Source organism: Musa acuminata, chromosome BXJ2-9 (assembly GCF_036884655.1).
Source record: "Musa acuminata AAA Group cultivar baxijiao chromosome BXJ2-9, Cavendish_Baxijiao_AAA, whole genome shotgun sequence".
Classification (NCBI taxonomy): Eukaryota; Viridiplantae; Streptophyta; class Magnoliopsida; order Zingiberales; family Musaceae; genus Musa; species Musa acuminata.
In genome coordinates this window covers 9,931,593-9,951,893 of record NC_088346.1, presented here as the reverse complement: position 1 = coordinate 9,951,893, position 20,301 = coordinate 9,931,593, and the positions used below count along the sequence as shown (strand labels likewise).

General features: G+C 37.2%; 1 protein-coding gene and 3 non-coding genes across 4 annotated transcripts; all 4 read left to right on the top strand.

Annotated features, from left to right (window-relative positions):
• Positions 1-4,693: 4,693 nt before the first annotated feature.
• Positions 4,694-4,765, top strand: TRNAD-GUC (transfer RNA aspartic acid (anticodon GUC)). Its single transcript has one exon. It is a non-coding gene; the product is annotated as a tRNA-Asp (tRNA).
• A 3,095-nt stretch (positions 4,766-7,860) lies between these two features.
• Positions 7,861-7,932, top strand: TRNAD-GUC (transfer RNA aspartic acid (anticodon GUC)). Its single transcript has one exon. It is a non-coding gene; the product is annotated as a tRNA-Asp (tRNA).
• Positions 7,933-9,830: 1,898 nt separating this feature from the next.
• Positions 9,831-9,902, top strand: TRNAD-GUC (transfer RNA aspartic acid (anticodon GUC)). The gene has a single exon. It is a non-coding gene; the product is annotated as a tRNA-Asp (tRNA).
• A 7,760-nt stretch (positions 9,903-17,662) lies between these two features.
• LOC103997950 (E3 ubiquitin ligase BIG BROTHER-related) lies at positions 17,663-19,382 on the top strand. The gene has a single exon (XM_009419294.3). It carries the CDS (start codon positions 17,750-17,752, stop codon positions 19,148-19,150), a length of 1,401 nt encoding a protein of 466 aa, XP_009417569.2. The 5' UTR covers positions 17,663-17,749; the 3' UTR covers positions 19,151-19,382.
• Positions 19,383-20,301: the final 919 nt, after the last annotated feature.

Here is a 20,301-nt window from a genome sequence, read left to right as displayed (position 1 = left end):
CTACGTTTTGGCTGTTATAATGATTATTTCTTGTTTTTGTTGGAAAGGAAGAAATAATTCGACAATCTTTCTTCTTATAAATCAATCGATAAAAAAAATCACCACTAAGATATTTAATAAAACCAATTTTAAGAAGTAATTCAAAGCATCACTGAAACTTTATGGTGGCATTGCTTTCCTTCCATTTTGCCTTTAGACTTGCTCATTACAAGGAGAGTGTTTTCTAGAGGAAATGCACAGGTTCCTCGGAGAAGAAGAAGAGGAAGAAAAATGAAGTGCGTCAAGAATTCTCGACCACTGTAGAGGAACCAGGAAACATCCCTTCCATCACTTTTACTGGGTCCAAGTCCAGCACTTGGAATGCAACAGGTCAAGACGTCCAATCTGCCATAAAACTTAGACCCCACTGGTTGACCTTAAACAAACCACCATTGCCTCCTTCCTAAGTTCCAAACCACAATCCACCCAACACTCCCTTCGGATTCCTCCAACACTAGGGATATTTTCTTCACCAGGCGGAAGTGGGAGGAACATCTCATCCTCTAGAAGCGGCGCACTAGTTGTGGACTAAAAGTTGAACTCCTTGTAACTTTCCAATACATCTTGGATATATATATATATATATATATATATATATATATATATATATATATATATATATATATATATATATATATATATATATATATATATATATATATATATATATATCGTCTCATGATGGCAGCTGGCCATCACCATCTATCAACGAGCACCAGCCATGACTTCCGAGTCTTCCAAACCTCGGTGCTCGTCGTCATCGTCGTCCATGGAGGAAGAACAGATGGTAGCACTGAAAGAAAATTATGATCGCCTTCTGCGCTACTAGGCAGGTCAAACGGTCTACGGTCTTCTTGGCCTTAGATCATTGTTTCTAGTCTTAGAGGTTACTAATCCACTTAAATGTCAATAATTCATCATAGGTTTTACCAATCATTTGATAAGACTAATTTAAATAATTAAAATTAGATAAAATAAAAGATAAGAATTTAGATTAAGATAAATAGATAAGGGTGATGAGATTTGTTGGACTACGGTGAATTTTTTTATTATTTAAAAAATTATATTTTATTTTTTGACTAATATAAATACTTATTTTGGGATGAATCCAAAACATTGAAAATACTATTCATTTTTTTATTTTTTTCTGAAGTTTTTTTTTATAAAATCAATAAGTGTGATATGATATGAAGAAGACAAATAAAAGTAAGTCGATTAAAAAACTCAATAAATCAATTTAAAAAAATGGTTGGCATTAGAGTAAATATCTCTTACCAGCTTCTTTCTATCTTCAAAAGTGAAAATTATCAAATTTGATAAAAAATGATTTTGTTAAGTATGATATATAGGATCCTAATATTACTAAAGATTAAAAAAAATCAAATGAATAAAAATATACTAAAAAATATAAGAGCTCTCTACATGCTACAATTAGAAATAGATAAGTCCCTATTTTCTTGAATCATGTTAGCATCAATATCAACAAAAATCTTAAAAATATTAAAAAGTGTGTTTGAAGGCACAAACAAGGTAAAAACTCTAAAGCTTCAAATTCTTCAACTTGAATTCAAAACTCTCGTGACGAAAGATTCTAAATTCATCACTTGTTTTTTCTTAAAAGTTTTTTCTATTGCGAACTAAATAAGATCTTATAATAAAAACCTAAAAAATCAAATAATAGTAAAAAAGGGTTTATTAAGTTTATCTCTAATATTTGATATAATTTTTATTATTATAGAAGAAGCTAAAGATATAAGTATATTATTTGTTGATGAATTAATGAGCTCGTTTTTAGTTCATGAATAAAAAAATAAATAGATCTCCAAATAAAATTTTAAAATATACTTTTCAAATGAAGATAGATCAAAAAGACTAAAAGAAAATTTATAAACTAAATCTCAAGGAAGATATCAAAATGGTAGAGCCTTTGTATGATCTAGCGCAGGAGGTAGTGGACAAGGCCAATCATATGAGGATAACAGGAACTCCGATAAATGTAACAAAGATCCTATCAATGTTTTTATTATAAAAACTTAGACATACTAAAAAAGATTATTGATATAAAAATAAAAATCCAAATATTTCTATTTGCTTTTAGAGTAAAAAATATGATTATCTTGAAAAAATTATTAAAATAAAAATTAAGTAAATTATCATGAAGAAAATAATAGTGAAAAAAAGGATGAAGAAAATATTTTTCGATATCTAATGAAGAATATTATAGATTTGCTTGGTTTTTCAATAGTGGATATAGTAATCATATGATAACGGATAAAAGCTTATTTCAAAAACTTGATAATTCAATTAGATCTTCAAGAAATGATGGTAATGTTTAGGTGGAAGAAAAGGAATATTTTTTGTGAACACTAAATTTGATAAAAAAAATATATATTTATGATGTGATATTTATTCTTGATTTAAAATAAAAATCTCATTAATATAGGGTAATTAATAGGAAAATATATTATGCTATTTTTATGATAAAAATATTTAATTAATAATAACAAATTAAAAATTAATAGCAATTATGAGGATTATAAAAAAAAAAATTATTTTCCTTATTATTTTCAGATTTCTAGTTGCATACACTCACAGCTACTACTATTGATAAATTGATATTATAGCATAAAAGATATGGTCATTTGAATTATGATGAACTATAATTATTAAATCAGAAGAATATGATAATTGATTAAATATTTTTATTATTTATAGATGATTGCATAAGATGATGTAGGTATATTTTCTAAAAGAAAAAATTAAAGTCTTCCTTGTTTTCTAAAATTTAAAACATATATAAAAAAATAAAGTGGTTGTTTTATTAAAACTCTACATACTAATAGAGGTGTTGAATTTATTTCTAAATATTTTTTTATTTTTTATAGGAATGCAAGTATTCATTGGGAACTAACTACAAGTTACATCCCAACAAAATAAAATAGCAGAGCAAAAGGACCGAGAAGTGGTCAAAACTGTCATATGTTTTCTTAAAGAAAAAGCAATACTAAAGTAGTTTTGGATAGAGATTATGAGTACAGTTGTATATTTATTAAATCATTTTTCTACTATAAGGAAAAATATCTTATGGAACATGGTTGAATAGAAAACAAGATATAATTCATTTAAAGGTATTTAGTTGTATTGCTTATTTTTATATTCCTATGGAAAAAAGAAGTAAACTTGATGATAAAAATATTAAATACATATTTTTGGGGTATAGTAATAAGATTAAAAAAAAAGATTTTATAGAAGAAGAAATCAATTACGCACATGATACATTGATTATTGTTAATATTTCACTAGAAATTTTTCATATTTTGAATGATTAACTTTTAGTTTCTCCTATTATGTTCTTCTCATTATCCCTAAAGTTATACATAAAGCCAAGATTGTCCACATCGCATCTGTATTATTCTATGTTTGGAGATGCTTTTATAGGTCGAGAATTAATTAAATGGTGTTATCCCTCATATTTCTACCCAATTATATAGTTCTGATTGTTTATTCTCTCGTTCACTGATTTAAGTATTGGAGGGACAATGTTGGGCAACCTCGGCACTAGCCTCACATGCAAGTTCATTGACGAACAAGAGGCGACTCTACTGTCAAGATGCAGTCACGCAACTATGAGACAAATCATCTCTAAAGGACACTCGGACAATTTAGCCTAAAGAGGGAATCTTACTACTAGAAAGATCCCATACTACCTACCCCGTTATCTTGAATTGGGTCCCCATCGACAAGATCGCTTTCGACCGAATCACCTATGCAGTCTCACCTCACCAAGTCTCTCACGTCAGCTAAGAAGAGACTGGGGTGATCTCACTTCATTAAGTCTCTCACGTTAGTCAGGAAAAGACATCCGAATGAGTTTGCACCTTCGATAGTGAACCAACCATCGACGATATTCATGACATCATCAAATGAAATTTTCAAACGATATAATAGGATTAAAACTGATGATCAATCAAAACCTGATACATGAAATATAGTTAAGTCTAGCCAACATGAAATCATCAAAGCATGCTATGCGACAATAATATGAACCAAGTTTAGACCTATAAAAGAGGATATCAAAGTATTGGATCAATCCCTTATAACTCTTTGAATTAAACCCATCCGTTTGAGCTCTTCACTAAAATCTGATCCAATACAACTCTAATTAAGAGTACTATGCTAACTCAAAATGTGATCCAACACAATCTCTAATCAAGTCTTAGTAATTTTCTACGCTAGACAACATATGAAGCTTAACCAATCGACCCAATTGACCATATGAAAGAGGCCTTGTTCTTAATTTATTGATTTAAAGATATTAATATTCCATGGTAGCACGGATAGAGCAAGATGTTCACCCTCTGCCATGCTACAATATAATCTACGATCTTTTTATCTTCTAATATATGTTTAGAAAAATTTTGGTCCGATGGAGGATGAACATATGTGGTTTCGATTACTAAGTAAAATGTCATTCCCTCACCATTTCATAATTTTCTTACAGTTTGATAATATGATATTATTATGTGCATCAACGGACAAATTTCTATAGGTAATTCACAATCAGGAGAGCAAATAAAGACCTAAATCAGTGATTAAATTTCTCATTTAAAAATTATATAATATATATTATATTTGATGCAAGCTAAACAACGAAGTCGTTGTAGTATAGTGGTGAGTATTCCCGCCTGTCACGCGGGTGACCCGGGTTCGATCCCCGGCAACGGCGTTTTTTGTGGTTATTATTAGTGCTATGTAGGCGTCCTTGGAGAGGCCGGCCTACCTGTCGGCGGTAAACTTCGTGTTCACCGGCAGGATAGAGCGGGGCATCGTCGGGGGCACAGGCAAGTTCCGGATGGCCGAGCTCGTCATGGAGGACGATGCAACATCTTGAGCTGCTTTTTGTTGCAATTAATGCGGCTCTGCTTGCAGCTTGTTCTACATTAGTACATTGTTCTTTAGAGTAAGGAAGCTGCCAATGGTTCGTCTCCTCTATCTTCTCGTGGTACCGAGTGTTATGTTTGAGGTGGTAGTGAAGCGAACTTGCATGTGATAGTTGAACGAAGAACACCGTTGTACGTCTACTACTTTGTCTACAAAAGCCCACAAGACCCTCATGCCTCTCCACCCAATCCCCCATCTACCTGTTCACTTCCTGCAGAAGGTTCTCCATGGCCTCCTCGCAATCTCCGTCCTTCCCTCTCCTCCTCCTCCTCCCCCTCTTCCTCTTTGCCACTGTTTCCATTGCGAGAAGCAGCCATGAACACAGAGAGAAGATAACCCATCTCCGCTTCTACTTTTACGACTACTACGGTGGCTCGAACGCGACGACCGTCGGCATCGTCAGCCCTCCCGGCAACAACACCTTCGGGAGTATCGGGGTGGGCGAAAACATACTGAGGGAAGGGCCCCAGTCGAGTTCCAAGCTCATCGGGAAAGCGCAGGAGCTTACTGTGCAGGCATCCTTGGAGAGTCCGGCCTACCTCTCGGCGCTAAACTTCGTGTTCACCGCCGGAAAGTACAACGGGAGCAGCTTCTCCATCTTAGGCAGGGCATTTATGACGGAGAGGATGGAGCGGGGCATCGTCGGGGTCACCAGCAAGTTCCGAATGGCCCGAGGCTACACCATCAACAAAATATGGGTAAAAGAAATATCCAAAAAAAAGAAAATGTTCATCGTCCACAAAAGTAGATACTCCCCTTTGTTATTGACCTACTTATGTTGATATGGAAATGGTCACATATTTTTTTTTCTTTCTTGATGGAATTGATTTATGGTATTTATCAGTGGCTATGGACGAAAAATCCCTAAGGGTTACATACGATGAAAGGAGCATGTAAGTCCATAGTAAGAAGAAGGCTATATGGCCAGGCTGGAAGGTTATGTGGCACTTGGGTTGACCTCTAAAGTCAAACCCTTCCTTTGGAAGCTGACTTGGAATAGATTATTTACATCTAACTAGTGGTCTAAGCTTTTCCACTCTTAGCTTGATCCTTGTTTTATTTGTCATCTCTGTCAAGACTCACTCAAGCATATCTTCTTCGAGTGTTGACTTGCTGTGTTTGGATAGTGGAGATTTCAGATTTGTGCTGTTCATTTTGAGTGATGAAGTCAAAAAAGGTTTCTTTTTTTCCTGTTTCAAAAACAAAAGTTGACTCGACGCCCAAAGTGAGAGGCGTAGGCTTCACGCACAAGCCTTTTCTTGGCCGTCCGCAAGTGAACGGCTTTCTTCTTACTAATCATTTATACTGGGTCAAGAATTCTCCGCCATTGGAGGGGAACCAGGAAACATCCCTTCCATCGTTTTTACTGGGTCCAAGTCCAGCACTTGGAATGCAACAGGTCAAGAGGTCCGATCTGCCATAGAACTTTGACCCCAGTGCTTGACCTTCTTCAAGAAATCACCACTGCCTCCTTCCTGACTTCCAAACCGCAGTCCACCCAATACTCCCTTCGGATTCCCAAGGCCGAAGTGGGAGGAACATCTTATCCTCTAGAAGCGGCGCACTAGTTGTGGACGAAACGTTGAACTCCTTTGGACTTTCCAAGTCTTCCAAATCTCAGTGCTGGTGGTCGTCGTCGTCCATCGAGGATGAACAGATGGTAGCACTGACAGCGAATTATGATCGCCTTCTGCCATGCTACTCGGTATGTCATATGGGTTACGGTTTTCTTCGCCTTCGAGAACTGTTTCTAGTCCTACAACTTGGCTACTAATCAACTTCAACATTTGGTATTAGCAGTAGTCTTCTTGCTTGACGTTTAATATTGATGCTGTCATTAAACCCAAAAGAACAGTCTTTCTCTTATTATGAGGGAATAAAAGAAGTGGCTTATCAATTCAAGATTCATCATGCTATAGATAATTCATACTACCACAAAAGGACTGGTTGTTTTTTGTTGCTACAAAAATAATAGTAGAGTGATTACATTTATCATTTTGATTGATCGAACTTACTATATCACGTTAATACAGGGATGTAATTCTATAAAAAATTTAATCAGATGAAAAAATTTAAATGATATAATAGGATTAAAATCGATGATCAATCGAAACCCGAATATAGTTATAACGGTGACATGATACTTCTGTAATATCCGACAGATGGAGCTTAAACATCCGACCCAATTGGCGTGGCCATATAAAAGAGGTCTTTTGTTAATTTATTAAATTAAAGATATTAATATTTAATGGTTAATTTATCTTTTATATATATATATATATATATATATATATATATATATATATATAAAATAAAAAGTGATACAAAATCTATATTCTTCTTCCTATTTCTACCATAAAAATAGAAGGATCTCTGCCCGCCGCTCAGCACAACACCGTCTCCTCGCGGATCCGCGTCCGCCTCTGGGCTTCTCCATTGACGACAGTCGCTGAGCGCAGCCTCCTCTCGTGGATCGCCCTCCGCCTCCGGCCTTCACCATCGACGATAGCCTCGCCAGAGGTCGCCGCCCTCGTCGATGTCCTCGACCAGTGGCCGAAGCCGGACGCCTCCCCGCTACCAAATCAGAAGGGATCTCTCTTCCCTTTCTCCTCCCCTCCATCGCTCTTCCCTGTGGCCACGGATTTCCCCGCCTCCGCTTGTTTCCTTTATGCAAAAGGCTGATCTTCTTTGAGCATAGCCGAGTCCTCCTTCCTCCGGGATCTCGTCGCCGTCAAGCTGCTGGCCGCTTTATCAACGCTCATCTCATGCCGTCGCGCTGCTGCTTGTTCACAGTCTCTGCCTTACGGAGCTAATCGAGTTTCTCTTTTAGGTCAGTCTTTTTTACCTCTCATAAATATCTATATCTAATTAAATAATAAAGTCGTTGTAGTATAGTGGTGAGTATTCCCGCCTGTCACGCGGGTGACCCGGGTTCGATCCCCGGCAACGGCGTTTTTTTTGGCTTATTATATATTATACTATGGCAAGTTTATGATACCATCTATCTTGTTGACCACATGTAAGCCTTTCTTTCTTTCGCTCTTCTAAGGATGTTTTTTCCGGAAATAATAAGGTCCTTATTATATTATACTATGGCAAGTTTATGATACCAAGTTTCTTGTTGACCACAACACATGTAAGCTTTTCTTTCTTTCGCTCTTCTAAGGATGCTTTTTCCGGGAAAATGAGGTCAAGCTCGTTAACCCAAAATTCATCATCCATTTCTTTATTAATAATTTTCTTAAAAATATATATAAATGACTCTAATTTTTTTATTTTTACAAAGATGTGATAACATGAGCCCAAAATATAATTACTTTAAAGGGATGATCGTCTGAAGGATACAACTGACTAAAATAAGTAAGAGTGTTTATTGTTAGACTTCAGAATAGATCTGTCATTACACATATATTACCCGTAGACAACCTAGTTGTAGACAACTTAGCATCACAAGATTATTGAGGTTTAATTTATGAAATTTGTTCATTGCTATTTGATATCTACTAATGTCTTATTTGACTTACATGAGGATTCTGTTTAGAGTAGATAAGAAAATATCATTTTGGATTCTGTTGAAACCATGATGTTTAAAGCCATTGATAGAGTAACTTTTTCTCCGTTTGACTCTTTCTTAAGATGTATTTTTCCATAAAGGTCAAGCTTATCAACCCATCAAATTCATTATACATTTCTTCGTAATAACTCTTTTTTTAAAATATATAAATAACTCTCATTTTCTTATTTTTTACATAAGTTTAATAACATGAGCCTAATCTATTAAGCTCCGGATTTTATTAACATAATAATCTGAAAGGATATGATCATTTTAAAGATATATCCGACTTAAATGATATAATAATTTAACGTTACAACTAACTTAAAAAATATAATTTTTTTAGGGCCCAATCTACTAAGGTCCAGATTGGATCAACATGATCATTTTATTGCTATAGTTAAATAAAAAAATATAGTTATTTTAGAGAGGTGGTCATCTCGAGGGCACGATCAACTTCAAGAAGTGGTTGACCTATCATGGTCCAGACATTGTCAACTTGAGTGAGTTGGGGTGTGTGGGATAGATTTATTCTTATGCATATATTAACATTTAACTACTTGTGATACATGTTCAGGCATGCTAGCATATATTAGGTTTAACACTGGAATAATTAAATCTAAATTTTAAATTAATCATTTTAAATTCTATATGGTAAATTAAAATTCCATAACCAATGCCCAACTTTAATATCATTTTATACTTTCTAATATTTTTTTGCTCTCATAAAGAATATATCTCAGCAATATATATATATATATATATATATATATATATATATATATATATATATATATATATATATATATATATATATATATACTACTTTTAAACACTCTAATAAAAAAAATATATTATTAATTAAAAGTAAACTTAAATGAAAAGTAAACATATATGCTCACTCATCCCCTATATAAACCGAGTTGCACTCCTTCCTTTTCATCTCAATCTTGATCGGGAAGAGGTTCCATCTCGATAAAGGATCTATGGAGGTCATCGTTCATGGAAAAAATGTCGATTCTATCGCTTTCAGAATGACTTGCCTTCCATAGACCTCTCTTATCATTTGCTTTGTATAATAAAAAATAATCTCACTATGATTCTTATCAATATTTATATTCTCGCTATTCCTATCATAAAAATATTAGGATCCTTCTACCCACCACTAAGCACAACACTCTCTCCCTGTGGATCCTCTTCACCATCGACAACGGTCTCTATAAAAGTTGGCATCGCTATTAATTATAATGCTATTTTATTGCCTCTCATAAGTTTCTATATATAATTAAATATCAAAGTCGTTGTAGTATAGTGGTGAGTATTCCCGCCTGTCACGCGGGTGACCCGGGTTCGATCCCCGGCAACGGCGTTTCTTTATACTATGGCAAGTTTATGATACCAACGTTACAATATAATGTTTGGCAATTATATATTACTAACAGTGTTATTGGCGCCTCTACTAAACTCGTGTTGACCAGTCAAACTTTACCCGTCCGTCTTCTCCATCACTCTTGTAAGGATGCTTTTTCCAGGAATAATGAGGTCAAGCTCATCATCCCATCAAATTCATCATCCATTTTTCTATTAACAATTTTCTTATAAATATATGTAAATGACTCTCATTTTTTTGTTTTTGGAAAGGTGTGATAACATGAGCTCAAAATATAATTACTTTAAAAGGATAGTCATCTTGAGGACATAACTGATTTGAAGAAATGATTGATCCATCAAAGTTGAGATATTATCGACTCAAATGAGCAAGAGTGTTTATCGTTAGACTTCGGATTAGATATATCCTTAGGCATATATTGCCTATCGATAACTTGACATCACGAGATGATTGAGGTTCAATTCGTGAAATTTGTTCATCTTTATTTCACATCTACCGATGTTTTATTTCACTTACATGAGAATTTATGTTTAGAGTAGATAAGAAAATATCATTTTGGGTTTATGGGTTATCAATCATTGGAACCATAATGTTTAAAGCCACTGATGCATTTGTCACAAAGAGGTCAAGCTTATGAACCCATCAAATTCATTATCCACTTCTTAGTAATAACTCTTTTTTAAAAATATATAAATGACTCTCATTTTCTTGTTTTTTACATGCGTAACATAAGCACAATCTACTAAGCTCCGAATTGGATTAACATAATCATCTAAAAGGATATGATCATTTTTAGGATATATTTGACTTAAATGATATAATGATTTTAACGCTACAATTAACTTGAAAAATATAATTATTTTAGGGTCTAATCTATTAAGGTTCAGATTGGATCAATATGATCATTTAGAAGGATATGATCATTTTTAGGATATGTTCGACTTAAAGAATACAATGATTTTAACGCTATAGTTAACTTAAAAATATATAGTTGTTTTAGAGGTGTGGTCATCTTGAGGGGAGCGTGTAAGTCGAGTTAGCCTTGACTAAAGTCAAGTCTGGTTTGCCTAATCCATTGGTCTGATCAAAGGTAACTTTGATCTCAACTAGACCTGAGCTTTTGTCTGATTGAACTGAACCTAATAGACACCCCGCACAATTAAATCTAAATTTTAAATTAATCATCTTAAAGTCTATTTGGTAAATTAAAATTCCATAACCAACGGCCGACTTTAATATCATTTTGTACGTTCTAATCTTTTATGCCGAGTAAATCTCAACAATAAATAAATATATATACTTTTGAACACTCTAATAAAGAATAATATATTTATTATTAATTAAAAGTAAAATTAAATAAAAAGAAACCAGCATACCTTATTAGATATGCTCCCTCATCCCCTATATAAACCGAGTTGCACTCCTCTCTTTTCATCTTAATCTTGGTCGGGAAGGACTTCCACCTCGATGAAGGATCCATGGAGGTCATCGTCCGCGGGAAAGCGTCGGTTCCGCCGCTTCCTGAATGGCTTGCCTTCCGAAGGTCTCTCACACCATTTCCTTTGTTGGCCTTCTTCCACATGCAATCTCCAATGTCATGAATCTCAAACTATAGACATCCAACTCATTGTTGGCTCTGCTAGCTATGGCTAAGGTAGACAGTATTCTGGAGCCATGTACCCCTCATCCGTGCCGAATCTGCCATAAGCAAGTCCTGATCCATGAGCCTGGCAAGGTCCACAACGCCTAACTTGGCTTTGAATGCCAAATCCTGCAAGATAAACAATTTGATGGTGCTGTAGGGAGGTAGGAGTTGGCTTGATGTTGGCTATCAAGACAACAACAAGGCATTAATTGTTGGCTTGATGTTGCAATGCACCACACACTTCCCATAGTTCTGTGCCTCACACGTTACTCAAAGTGCTTCATGGTGCGATAGAGGCAGGAGTCGACGCTTCCGCTGGGCATGAACCGGTAGCACCAATCGATGAACTGCACAAGGTTCCGATCACCCGATCGACTAATCGTCTGTCTTATCTTTTGATCCCTTAGAGATGATCCTTTCGATGGTCACATCAAACCTCAGCTCCTTCAACCAACCTTTGTAGACTGACCCAAGTCCTCCTTTTCTCTCCTCGATGAAGTCTCTTGTTCCGGTGATCAACTCTCCACGGGGGAACCTCTTTGGCCTTCTCGCGCTCTCGAACTCGTGGTTGGTGGTTTCGTCGTGTTCCATGTCTTTCAGATCCAACACTTTTCTCTACTACGGTCCTGCTTCTTAGATGTTACTGAGTTCTTGCTCGTCTACGAGTTCATGGCCATGCCCAATGGACACCTTGATTCCTACCTCCATAGCACCAAGAAGCACTCTGAGTGGCTCGCGAGGCACAAGATTCCCCTACCTCCATAAAGAGTGGGAGCAATATGTTTGGTGCACCGCAACCTGAGCGTTTTCGGCCTTGCAAGACTCGTGGACCATGAACATGACATGCAGACGACGGCTTTGGCAGGGACGAGGGGTTACATGGCCCTGAATACTTCCTCACCGGCAAGACCAACAAAGAGTTGGATGTCTACAGCTTCAGAATCGTAATATTGGGAGATTGCGTGCAGAAGGAGGACGATAGAGCCTGTCAGGGAAAAATGACATTAGAATTCAGGTAAATCTGGCTACATGTGTGGAGAAACGATGAGACGTCATCGAGGTGATGATGTAGGCCTTGCAGAAGTCAGTGTTGGTGCACTCAGGTGAAGTTAATCCCTAGGTTAGGTAAAACGAGATGAAAATGAAAAAAAGTTAACTAACATAGACAAAAAAAAAAAAAAAAAAGGCAAAATACAATTGTTGCTTTGGACTTATGTACATGTGGACAAATCAAAAGACCGGTCTTATTTTCTCACGATCATTGCACATAGGTCATGTGTCAAATGATAATTGATCGATAATATTTTCTCTATCAGAATTGCTGAAGCTCTTGAACAATGTGATACTTAACTTAGTGGGTCCGAGCTCGAGCTCTACCGAAAGATTAACGATATAGAGAGAAAGCTATGGCATCGACAAAAAACTTGATGGTGGTCAAGACCGGCACTCAGTTGCCCTCCTTGATGTATCTCTGCAGGCGCAAGAGTGACTTGGACCAAATGTGCTAATTGGAAATCTTGTATCGACTTGGTTACTCATTGTAGATATTTTCCTGACATTATTATTGCACCTGTAAGAGAAAATAGGGATTATTGGTAGATATTAGATAGCATCTCCGACAAGATAAACTTGATAACTATTGTTCTTTGACTGTTAATGAGTTTGTTTCGATTTGATTTTTGAAAAGCTAATAATTTTATAGGCAAAACAGATTGCCGACAAGCTCACAAATATGATATTACTAAATTATTTGAACCAAGAGCAAGAAATAAATAAAACTAGCACTTGGTATGAAATTTTATTTTTGTAAATAAATAAGATTTTTAAGACAGTACAGGAGTTCAAAGTCTTTTGTAATGATCAAACTCAAGATAAATTAGATTGTTATAAGTTTAACAATCAGACTAAATATCTCTGTGAAGGCAATATCTTATCGTTGGTGAAATCTTTTGGCCACTAGATGTGTTTTGTATTTGACAACGGATCCAATTGGGTTCTGCTTAATTCGAAAGATCTATTTATATCCTAATTTATGTAAAAAAAATTTATATATATATATATATATATGTGTATATATATGTGTATATATATATATATGTATATATATATATACATATATATATATATATGTATATATATATATGTGTATATATATATATATATGTATATATATATATATGTGTATATATATATATATATGTGTGTATATATGTATATATATATATATATATATGTGTGTGTGTATATGTATATATATATATATATATATATATATATATATATATATATATATATATATATATATATATATATATATATATATATATATTCCACCACCACCTTTCCCATCATAGAACGCCCATGTCCGCATGACGCGTGTCCAAGACTACACATCCTTGATGTCGTGGTACACGTGGCAGTGGTGCCATCATCTTATCTAAGCACGACGCATGTCCAACAATACTCGTCCCCACTATGGTGCTATCCAAAGGTTTGGCTCAACCGCATTAAGGCGGGAGACTGAATTTGTTTAGGGTTGGACTCAGCCGCGTTGAAGGTGGTTTTTGCCATTGTGAGGCATTTCACTTGGGATATTATGTACTACTACCTTATCCTGATTACTTACACTCTTTTTAGTTGAATCCTCCTCCGTGGGCTTGATATGCTTGGGGATCCGAGCCCCCCCATCTTCTAATGCTTATGCAGTTGCATAGGGGTAGGCGATACGATCTTCGCCATCATTGTTTGCATAGTCCTTAGGCATGTCATTATGTCAAATTAATGCCTATTAGGCAGGGAGTTGTCTTTATACAATATTCTCCTACTCTTTTTCCTCCATCGCTACTCTTGCTGTTGGCTATTGAACACTTTAGCGCAGACCAAGATGTTTTCCTCCTCCAACGAAACTCCATCTTCTCCTCCAGGGTCATCCTTATGATGATCTTCTGTTCACCTTCCATTCTCTTTCTCAGGGCTAGGGGGAGAGCGTTGAAAAGTCGATTGTCTCCTCTTAGAAGGTGGTTGAGGTGAGCTCTCTGTCTGCGAGGAGAGAGCCTTTTGAGACTCCCACTGTCCCACGAGACATAGTAAAAGTGAGGGAGGCCCACGACTATAGTTCTATGGTAATCTCGCGATAGTTGGATAGGTGCTGCGTAATCGTTTTCGGGTTCCATCGAAGTTTGTTATGTTCGTCCCTGGGGATAAGGTTCATCCCTTCCATTATCTCCCCAAGGGGTTCTGTCTCTCCATCGACGATGTGTAGGTGGGGTTACGCCTTCCTCTTCCTTCGGTGGTGGCTTCTTGTCTGGGATATTGGTGGATCTTACCTTCCCAAATGGCACTACATTCTAAGTATTTCTTAAGGGTTTTCCTTAGGGTATGTGATGACGTGAGGGTGGTGCCATTGTTGAATCCTAGATTTTGATGATAAAATCAATTGATGAGTTTATAAACTAATGAGCGCTTAAGATAAGTGACGTAGGACTAACTTTGATCATTAAAAGACAAATCGATCGAAGTAGGAGAATTGGACGTTAGGCCAAAGTGGATCATGTCAAAGATTAGGCATCAAGCTAGAAGGATTGAGCATTGCGCCAAGATCAGATGTTGCGGAAGGTCAACATGTCGATAGATTGGGCAATACATCGAAGAAAACGATGACACACCAGAAGTTTGAACAAAGTGTCAAATGAACTAATGGTATGCCGAACAATATAGGATTCATGATAGTAATCGTTTGTGTCTTGATCGAAGTAGCTTAGAGTTTAATTGAGTTAATTTTGGTATAACTATGTAAACTTAATTAAGGTCTCATTGGACTTGAATTAGGATTGAATTGGGCCTATTGGAAAGCCAATTAAGTGATCTGAAGTTCAGACAAGTAGTGGCATCGTTAGGCCAAGCGATGGAACCACTTGTGAGTTAGAAAGTATGAAATGTACTTTTTCAAAAAACCCGATAGTAGTATTGTCAAGGTTAACGGTGGAACTGTCTAGTGTCAAGTGATGGTATTACAAGAACACAGTCTCCGAAACTGTATCAGGCGATAGTACCACTAGTGCTCAGTGTGACATACAGTGGTATCATCAGTACCCGAAAAATTATGGATTTAAAATTTTGACTCAATTTCTTAAGCCATTTGGGGTTTATAAATACTCATCTCATACTAGTCTCATGTTAGTTGAGAAACAATAAAATCAATGGTTTATAAGTCTTTAGCATCATTCTTATTTTGTGAGGTGTCTTTTGGGGCTCACCCCGAAAGGAGTAATTCATACGAGTCTACCTAAAATGGATAATTCCTTATGAATCTTCATACTTATACCAATAATAATAAAATATAAACTAATAGTCATAAGCCCTCGACTATCAGAGGGCCTTGATAAAGCTAGATAATTTCTTACGAGCCTTTGTTTCAAGCTCATTAATATCTAAATCCAAATTTAATCTAAATTTAAAATTTATTTTTATTTATGTATCTAAATTCGATCTAGAATTTTCTTTTCTCAAATTTGAGACAAATTTGATTAAAGGATATTTTAATCCATTTTAAGCGGATTGCATAAACCCGACCATAAAAACCCCTGACCCCTCGAACCTTCCCTACCGTCATTCCATTGGTGGGTCCCGCGTGCTCTCTAGAACATTTTCCTAAATCGTCTCATTTACATTGCGACAGGTAAGTATTAGCGAGCCCGATATCCTTCCAATTTCAAAAACACGAATCGCTGTTGCATAGACCGGTTGGATCAGCCCCTACTACTAGCATAGGCAACGAGCATCCTTATGGCTTCTAATCGAGCCACATGAGCGAAGGTTTCTTCGTAATCAATACCTTCTTCTTGGTTGAAACCTTTGGCTACTAATCTAGTCTTATTTCTAACTACGATACCAAATTCATTTTGCTTGTTTCTAAAGACCTATTTAGTACCAATAACTAAATGGTCATTTGGCCTAGAAATAAGCTTTCGCACCTCATTTCTCTCAAACTGATTTAACTTATCTTGTATTGTGATAATCCATGAATCATCTTTCATTGCTTCGTCAATACATTTAGGTTCAATTTGGGAGAGAAAAGTGGTGTTGGCACAAAAATTTTTAAGAGAAGAACACGTTTGAACCCCATTAGATGTGTCTCATATAATTAGCTCCTTAAGATAAGCATATATATACTTCTAATCTTTGGGTAAGGATGTTTCGGAAGTGGATGCATCCAAGTTGCTACTTGGAGAAGGAGTTTTATTTAAATTCAAAGTATCAAAATTAACATCATCATCATCAAAATTATTTTTCTTAATTTTAAAAATCTCATTAAAAATAATGGGACCCACTCTTCGAAATCAAGATTCTTTTATTAAAGATACGAAATGCTTTAAAAATCGAAGGATAGCAAAAAAAAAAAATATTTCTTCATCGGATTTAACATTAAATTTTCCTAAGACGTCTTTTAAAATATTTACGCCCAAAAATTTAAAATATAAGCATCTTACTACAAAAATTTCTAGTATAATCAAGATTCTTTTATTAAAGATACGAAATGCTTTAAAAATCGAAGGATAGCAAAAAAAAAAAAAAAATTCTTCATCGAATTTAACATTAAATTTTCCTAAGACATCTTTTAAAACATTTACGTCCAAAAACTTTAAAATATAAGCATCTTACTACAACCCTAAAAGTATCACGGTCGAGGTCACGTCCCATAAACTACCAATTGATTGGGACCCACTCTTCGGGTCCTTGAGGAAGCGACATCAGCCGTGAAGTTTGCTGCTCACTCGGTCCTGCTGGGTTGACGTTCATCGACGGCGTTCCTTCGGTCCCGTTTTCTTTACCCATCCACTGTTGTGCGACCCGCTGCCGTTTGCTGCCCAATCAGCTTCTGATCAGTTTCCTAGTTAAGTTCAAGAACCCGTTTTCCGCTGAGCGGTCCACCACGCCTCGCGCGCCGAGCACGTGCCGACCCGCTTCTTTCGTCGCCTGGAGAACCGCTGCTTCGCGTCGCGACAAGATGACGTGGCGGAATTGAGGGCCCGAAGCGGCGGGCGCGGCTCTTGATGTGCGCCAGCAATGTCTGTCGTGACTCATGTCGTCTCAATCGTTGGGACGTGAGGCGACGACTTATTTGCCCCAACGCCTCGCGCGGGGAGACAAGTCTTCTTTGTGGCAATCTCATTGCCATTTAATGGCGGACGGTCGCCATCTCTTCTTCGTCACCGACGATCTATCGACCCACTTGTCCGCTCCGGCCTCCTCCTGGTCCTCTCCCTCCGCTTCCCGTACCCCCACTGCTGTCCCGGACTCCTTCGTCCCCGCCTTCTCGTCCGGCCCCTCGTTCCGAGACCCAGACTCCGACTCTAGCTCCGGCCATTCCGACTACTCTGACGACGACCATTCCATCCTCTCCCTTGACCTCTTCCGCCGCCGCCGCCTTCGCCACCAGAAACCGTCCTTCGTCTCCGGCACTGCCATGGACCACCACTTCCCGGAGCCCTTCGGTTCCCCCGTCTTTAGGGTTTCTGAGGGACCCGAGGAGATCGGCACCCCTGCCTGCCTCGGCGTTGGGCTTAGGCCACGGTTCGACAGGGAGGAAGATGACGACAACGCTCCGGAGGATGCAGACAGGGAGGTGGTTGTTCCGGATTGGGCAACGGACGACTTCTTCGTCGGGAGGAGGAGCTCCCCTTCCGATTCGATCGAGTTCTCGAGGGCTCGGCCAATGGATTCCTGGGATCTTAGGGTTGCCGGATTCGACTCTGATTCAGATTCGGATGAGCAGATCGTGACGATGGGCAATGAACAGATTGTTGCGATCGGCATGAATTCCGATGACGGCGAGGAACGGTACAGGATCTCCGACGATTTAGGTCTCCCTTTCTGTTGGGAAGGCCTCCAACTGGGTGACGACCGGAGGGATGACAACGAGGGGTTCGAGTGGGAGGAGATCGATCGTCAGGACGAAGAAAGGGATGTTCTTGGTATTATGGTTCTTGGCAATGAGGGGAGATCTGATGAGATTATACGATACAGTGATGATCAAGTTGAGCATGAGCATGAAGGATTGGTCAGAAACGTTGATTGGGAGGTCCTTTTGGCCGTGAACAATTTGGGAAGGATCCCTTTGGATCCTGATGATGTCGAACCCTATTTTGAGGATCAAGACGGCCTTGTCTATACATCTGATTACGAGTCCTTCGAGGTCTTGTTCACGCAATTCAGCGAGCAGGATAGCAATCCCAAGGGTAGCCCTCCAGCGGCGAAGTCCGTGGTCGAGAACCTCCCATCTGTTGTCTTGATGAAAGAAGACACTGCTGATGTTGATGCAGTTTGTGCGGTTTGTAAGGATGGGATTCTGAATGAGGAAAGAGTTAAGAGGCTGCCGTGTTTCCACCATTATCACGAGGAATGCATCTTGCCATGGCTGGGGATCCGCAACACCTGCCCCCTCTGTAGATTCGAGTTGCCGACAGACGATCCTGAATACGAGAAGCAGAAGGCAAGGAGGGAAGATGCGAGTGTTATCCTGCATAATGAAGCTCGGCTCAGGTATGATTTTGAAATGTTACCTGAAGCTGACAACCTCTAGGCAAAGCAGTTCTATCTTATATACACGCTAGGTTATGGTTGACTTCTATTCTGATGTTGTTGTGTTGATCTATAACATATTTTTTTGGGTTATAGAACAGCCCTCATATTGACGAGGTTTTGTTAGAGTTCTGTCAGCTGTTCATTTGGGAATTGGTTCATGGTGCTACTGTATATTGACAACAATCTGAAGAAATATGGCTTGCATAAGTACAATCTTTCACAGTTTATAATTTGTTGATTTTGATGCAATATATGTTTTTTTGTTCCAGGTTTTGTAATTGTTGGAATTAAAGCTGCTCTTGGTTGATTATTTATCCTGTTGTTTTACATTGCTAAATTAAATTGGTTTAATTGATGAGATCAAAACCTTCTTGCATTATATCATGCTTGACTACACAAAAGCATATGATCCTATCAGTTAAGGATCCTGGATTGGAGTCAGTTGGTTTCATCAGCCGCTCTCGTTCATTCAATTCATGGAGTTCTAAGATAATGTGGTGCACAAAGTTGTCTTTTTTTTTTTGAACTGTGCAAATGGGAATCTGTAGATTTTACTCATCTTGTTATATCTTATCTGTACACAGAACTAATGTTTTTTTATACTCCATGATATCTACAAAGAATTCTTTATGCTGATTGCTGAAATATCTCTAGTGGTTTATGGAAATGAAGAGTTCTAAAATTTTCATTGTGTCTAGTATCTTTCTTCTTTTTCATTCTTTCTTAGATAGTATCTGTATGCTTCTTATTATAGTCTTGAGTGTGTGTGTATTTGCTGCTCATGGGTCTGATAACAAGTAGGTCACATCAACTTTCACTGAATCTTCTTCTCTCTAGCTGAGTTAGTTTGTTGATGATGACTTCATATGGAGTTTCATATTGATTTTAACATTGTTTCTCATCAGACAGTAATTGTATTGGTTTCATTCTGTTCTGGGTATGATCTTGACATACTCTTAAATCAACAGCTGGATCATTGTTGTTCTGTTTAGTTTCGCGCAAGCAAAACATACATACTGCTTGGGAGTCGCTTAGTTCCAGCCTTTCCTCCTTATCAACATCATGTTTAGATTCTTTATTTATTTTATATCCAATTACCACTTTCACTGAACATTACCTAATGTCTCGATCTCTTATTCGACATCACTT

Coding starts and splice junctions, on each gene's coding strand:
- LOC103997950 (XM_009419294.3), top strand. CDS start 17,750: ATGGCGGACGGTCGCCATCTCTTCTTCGTCACCGACGATCTATCGACC.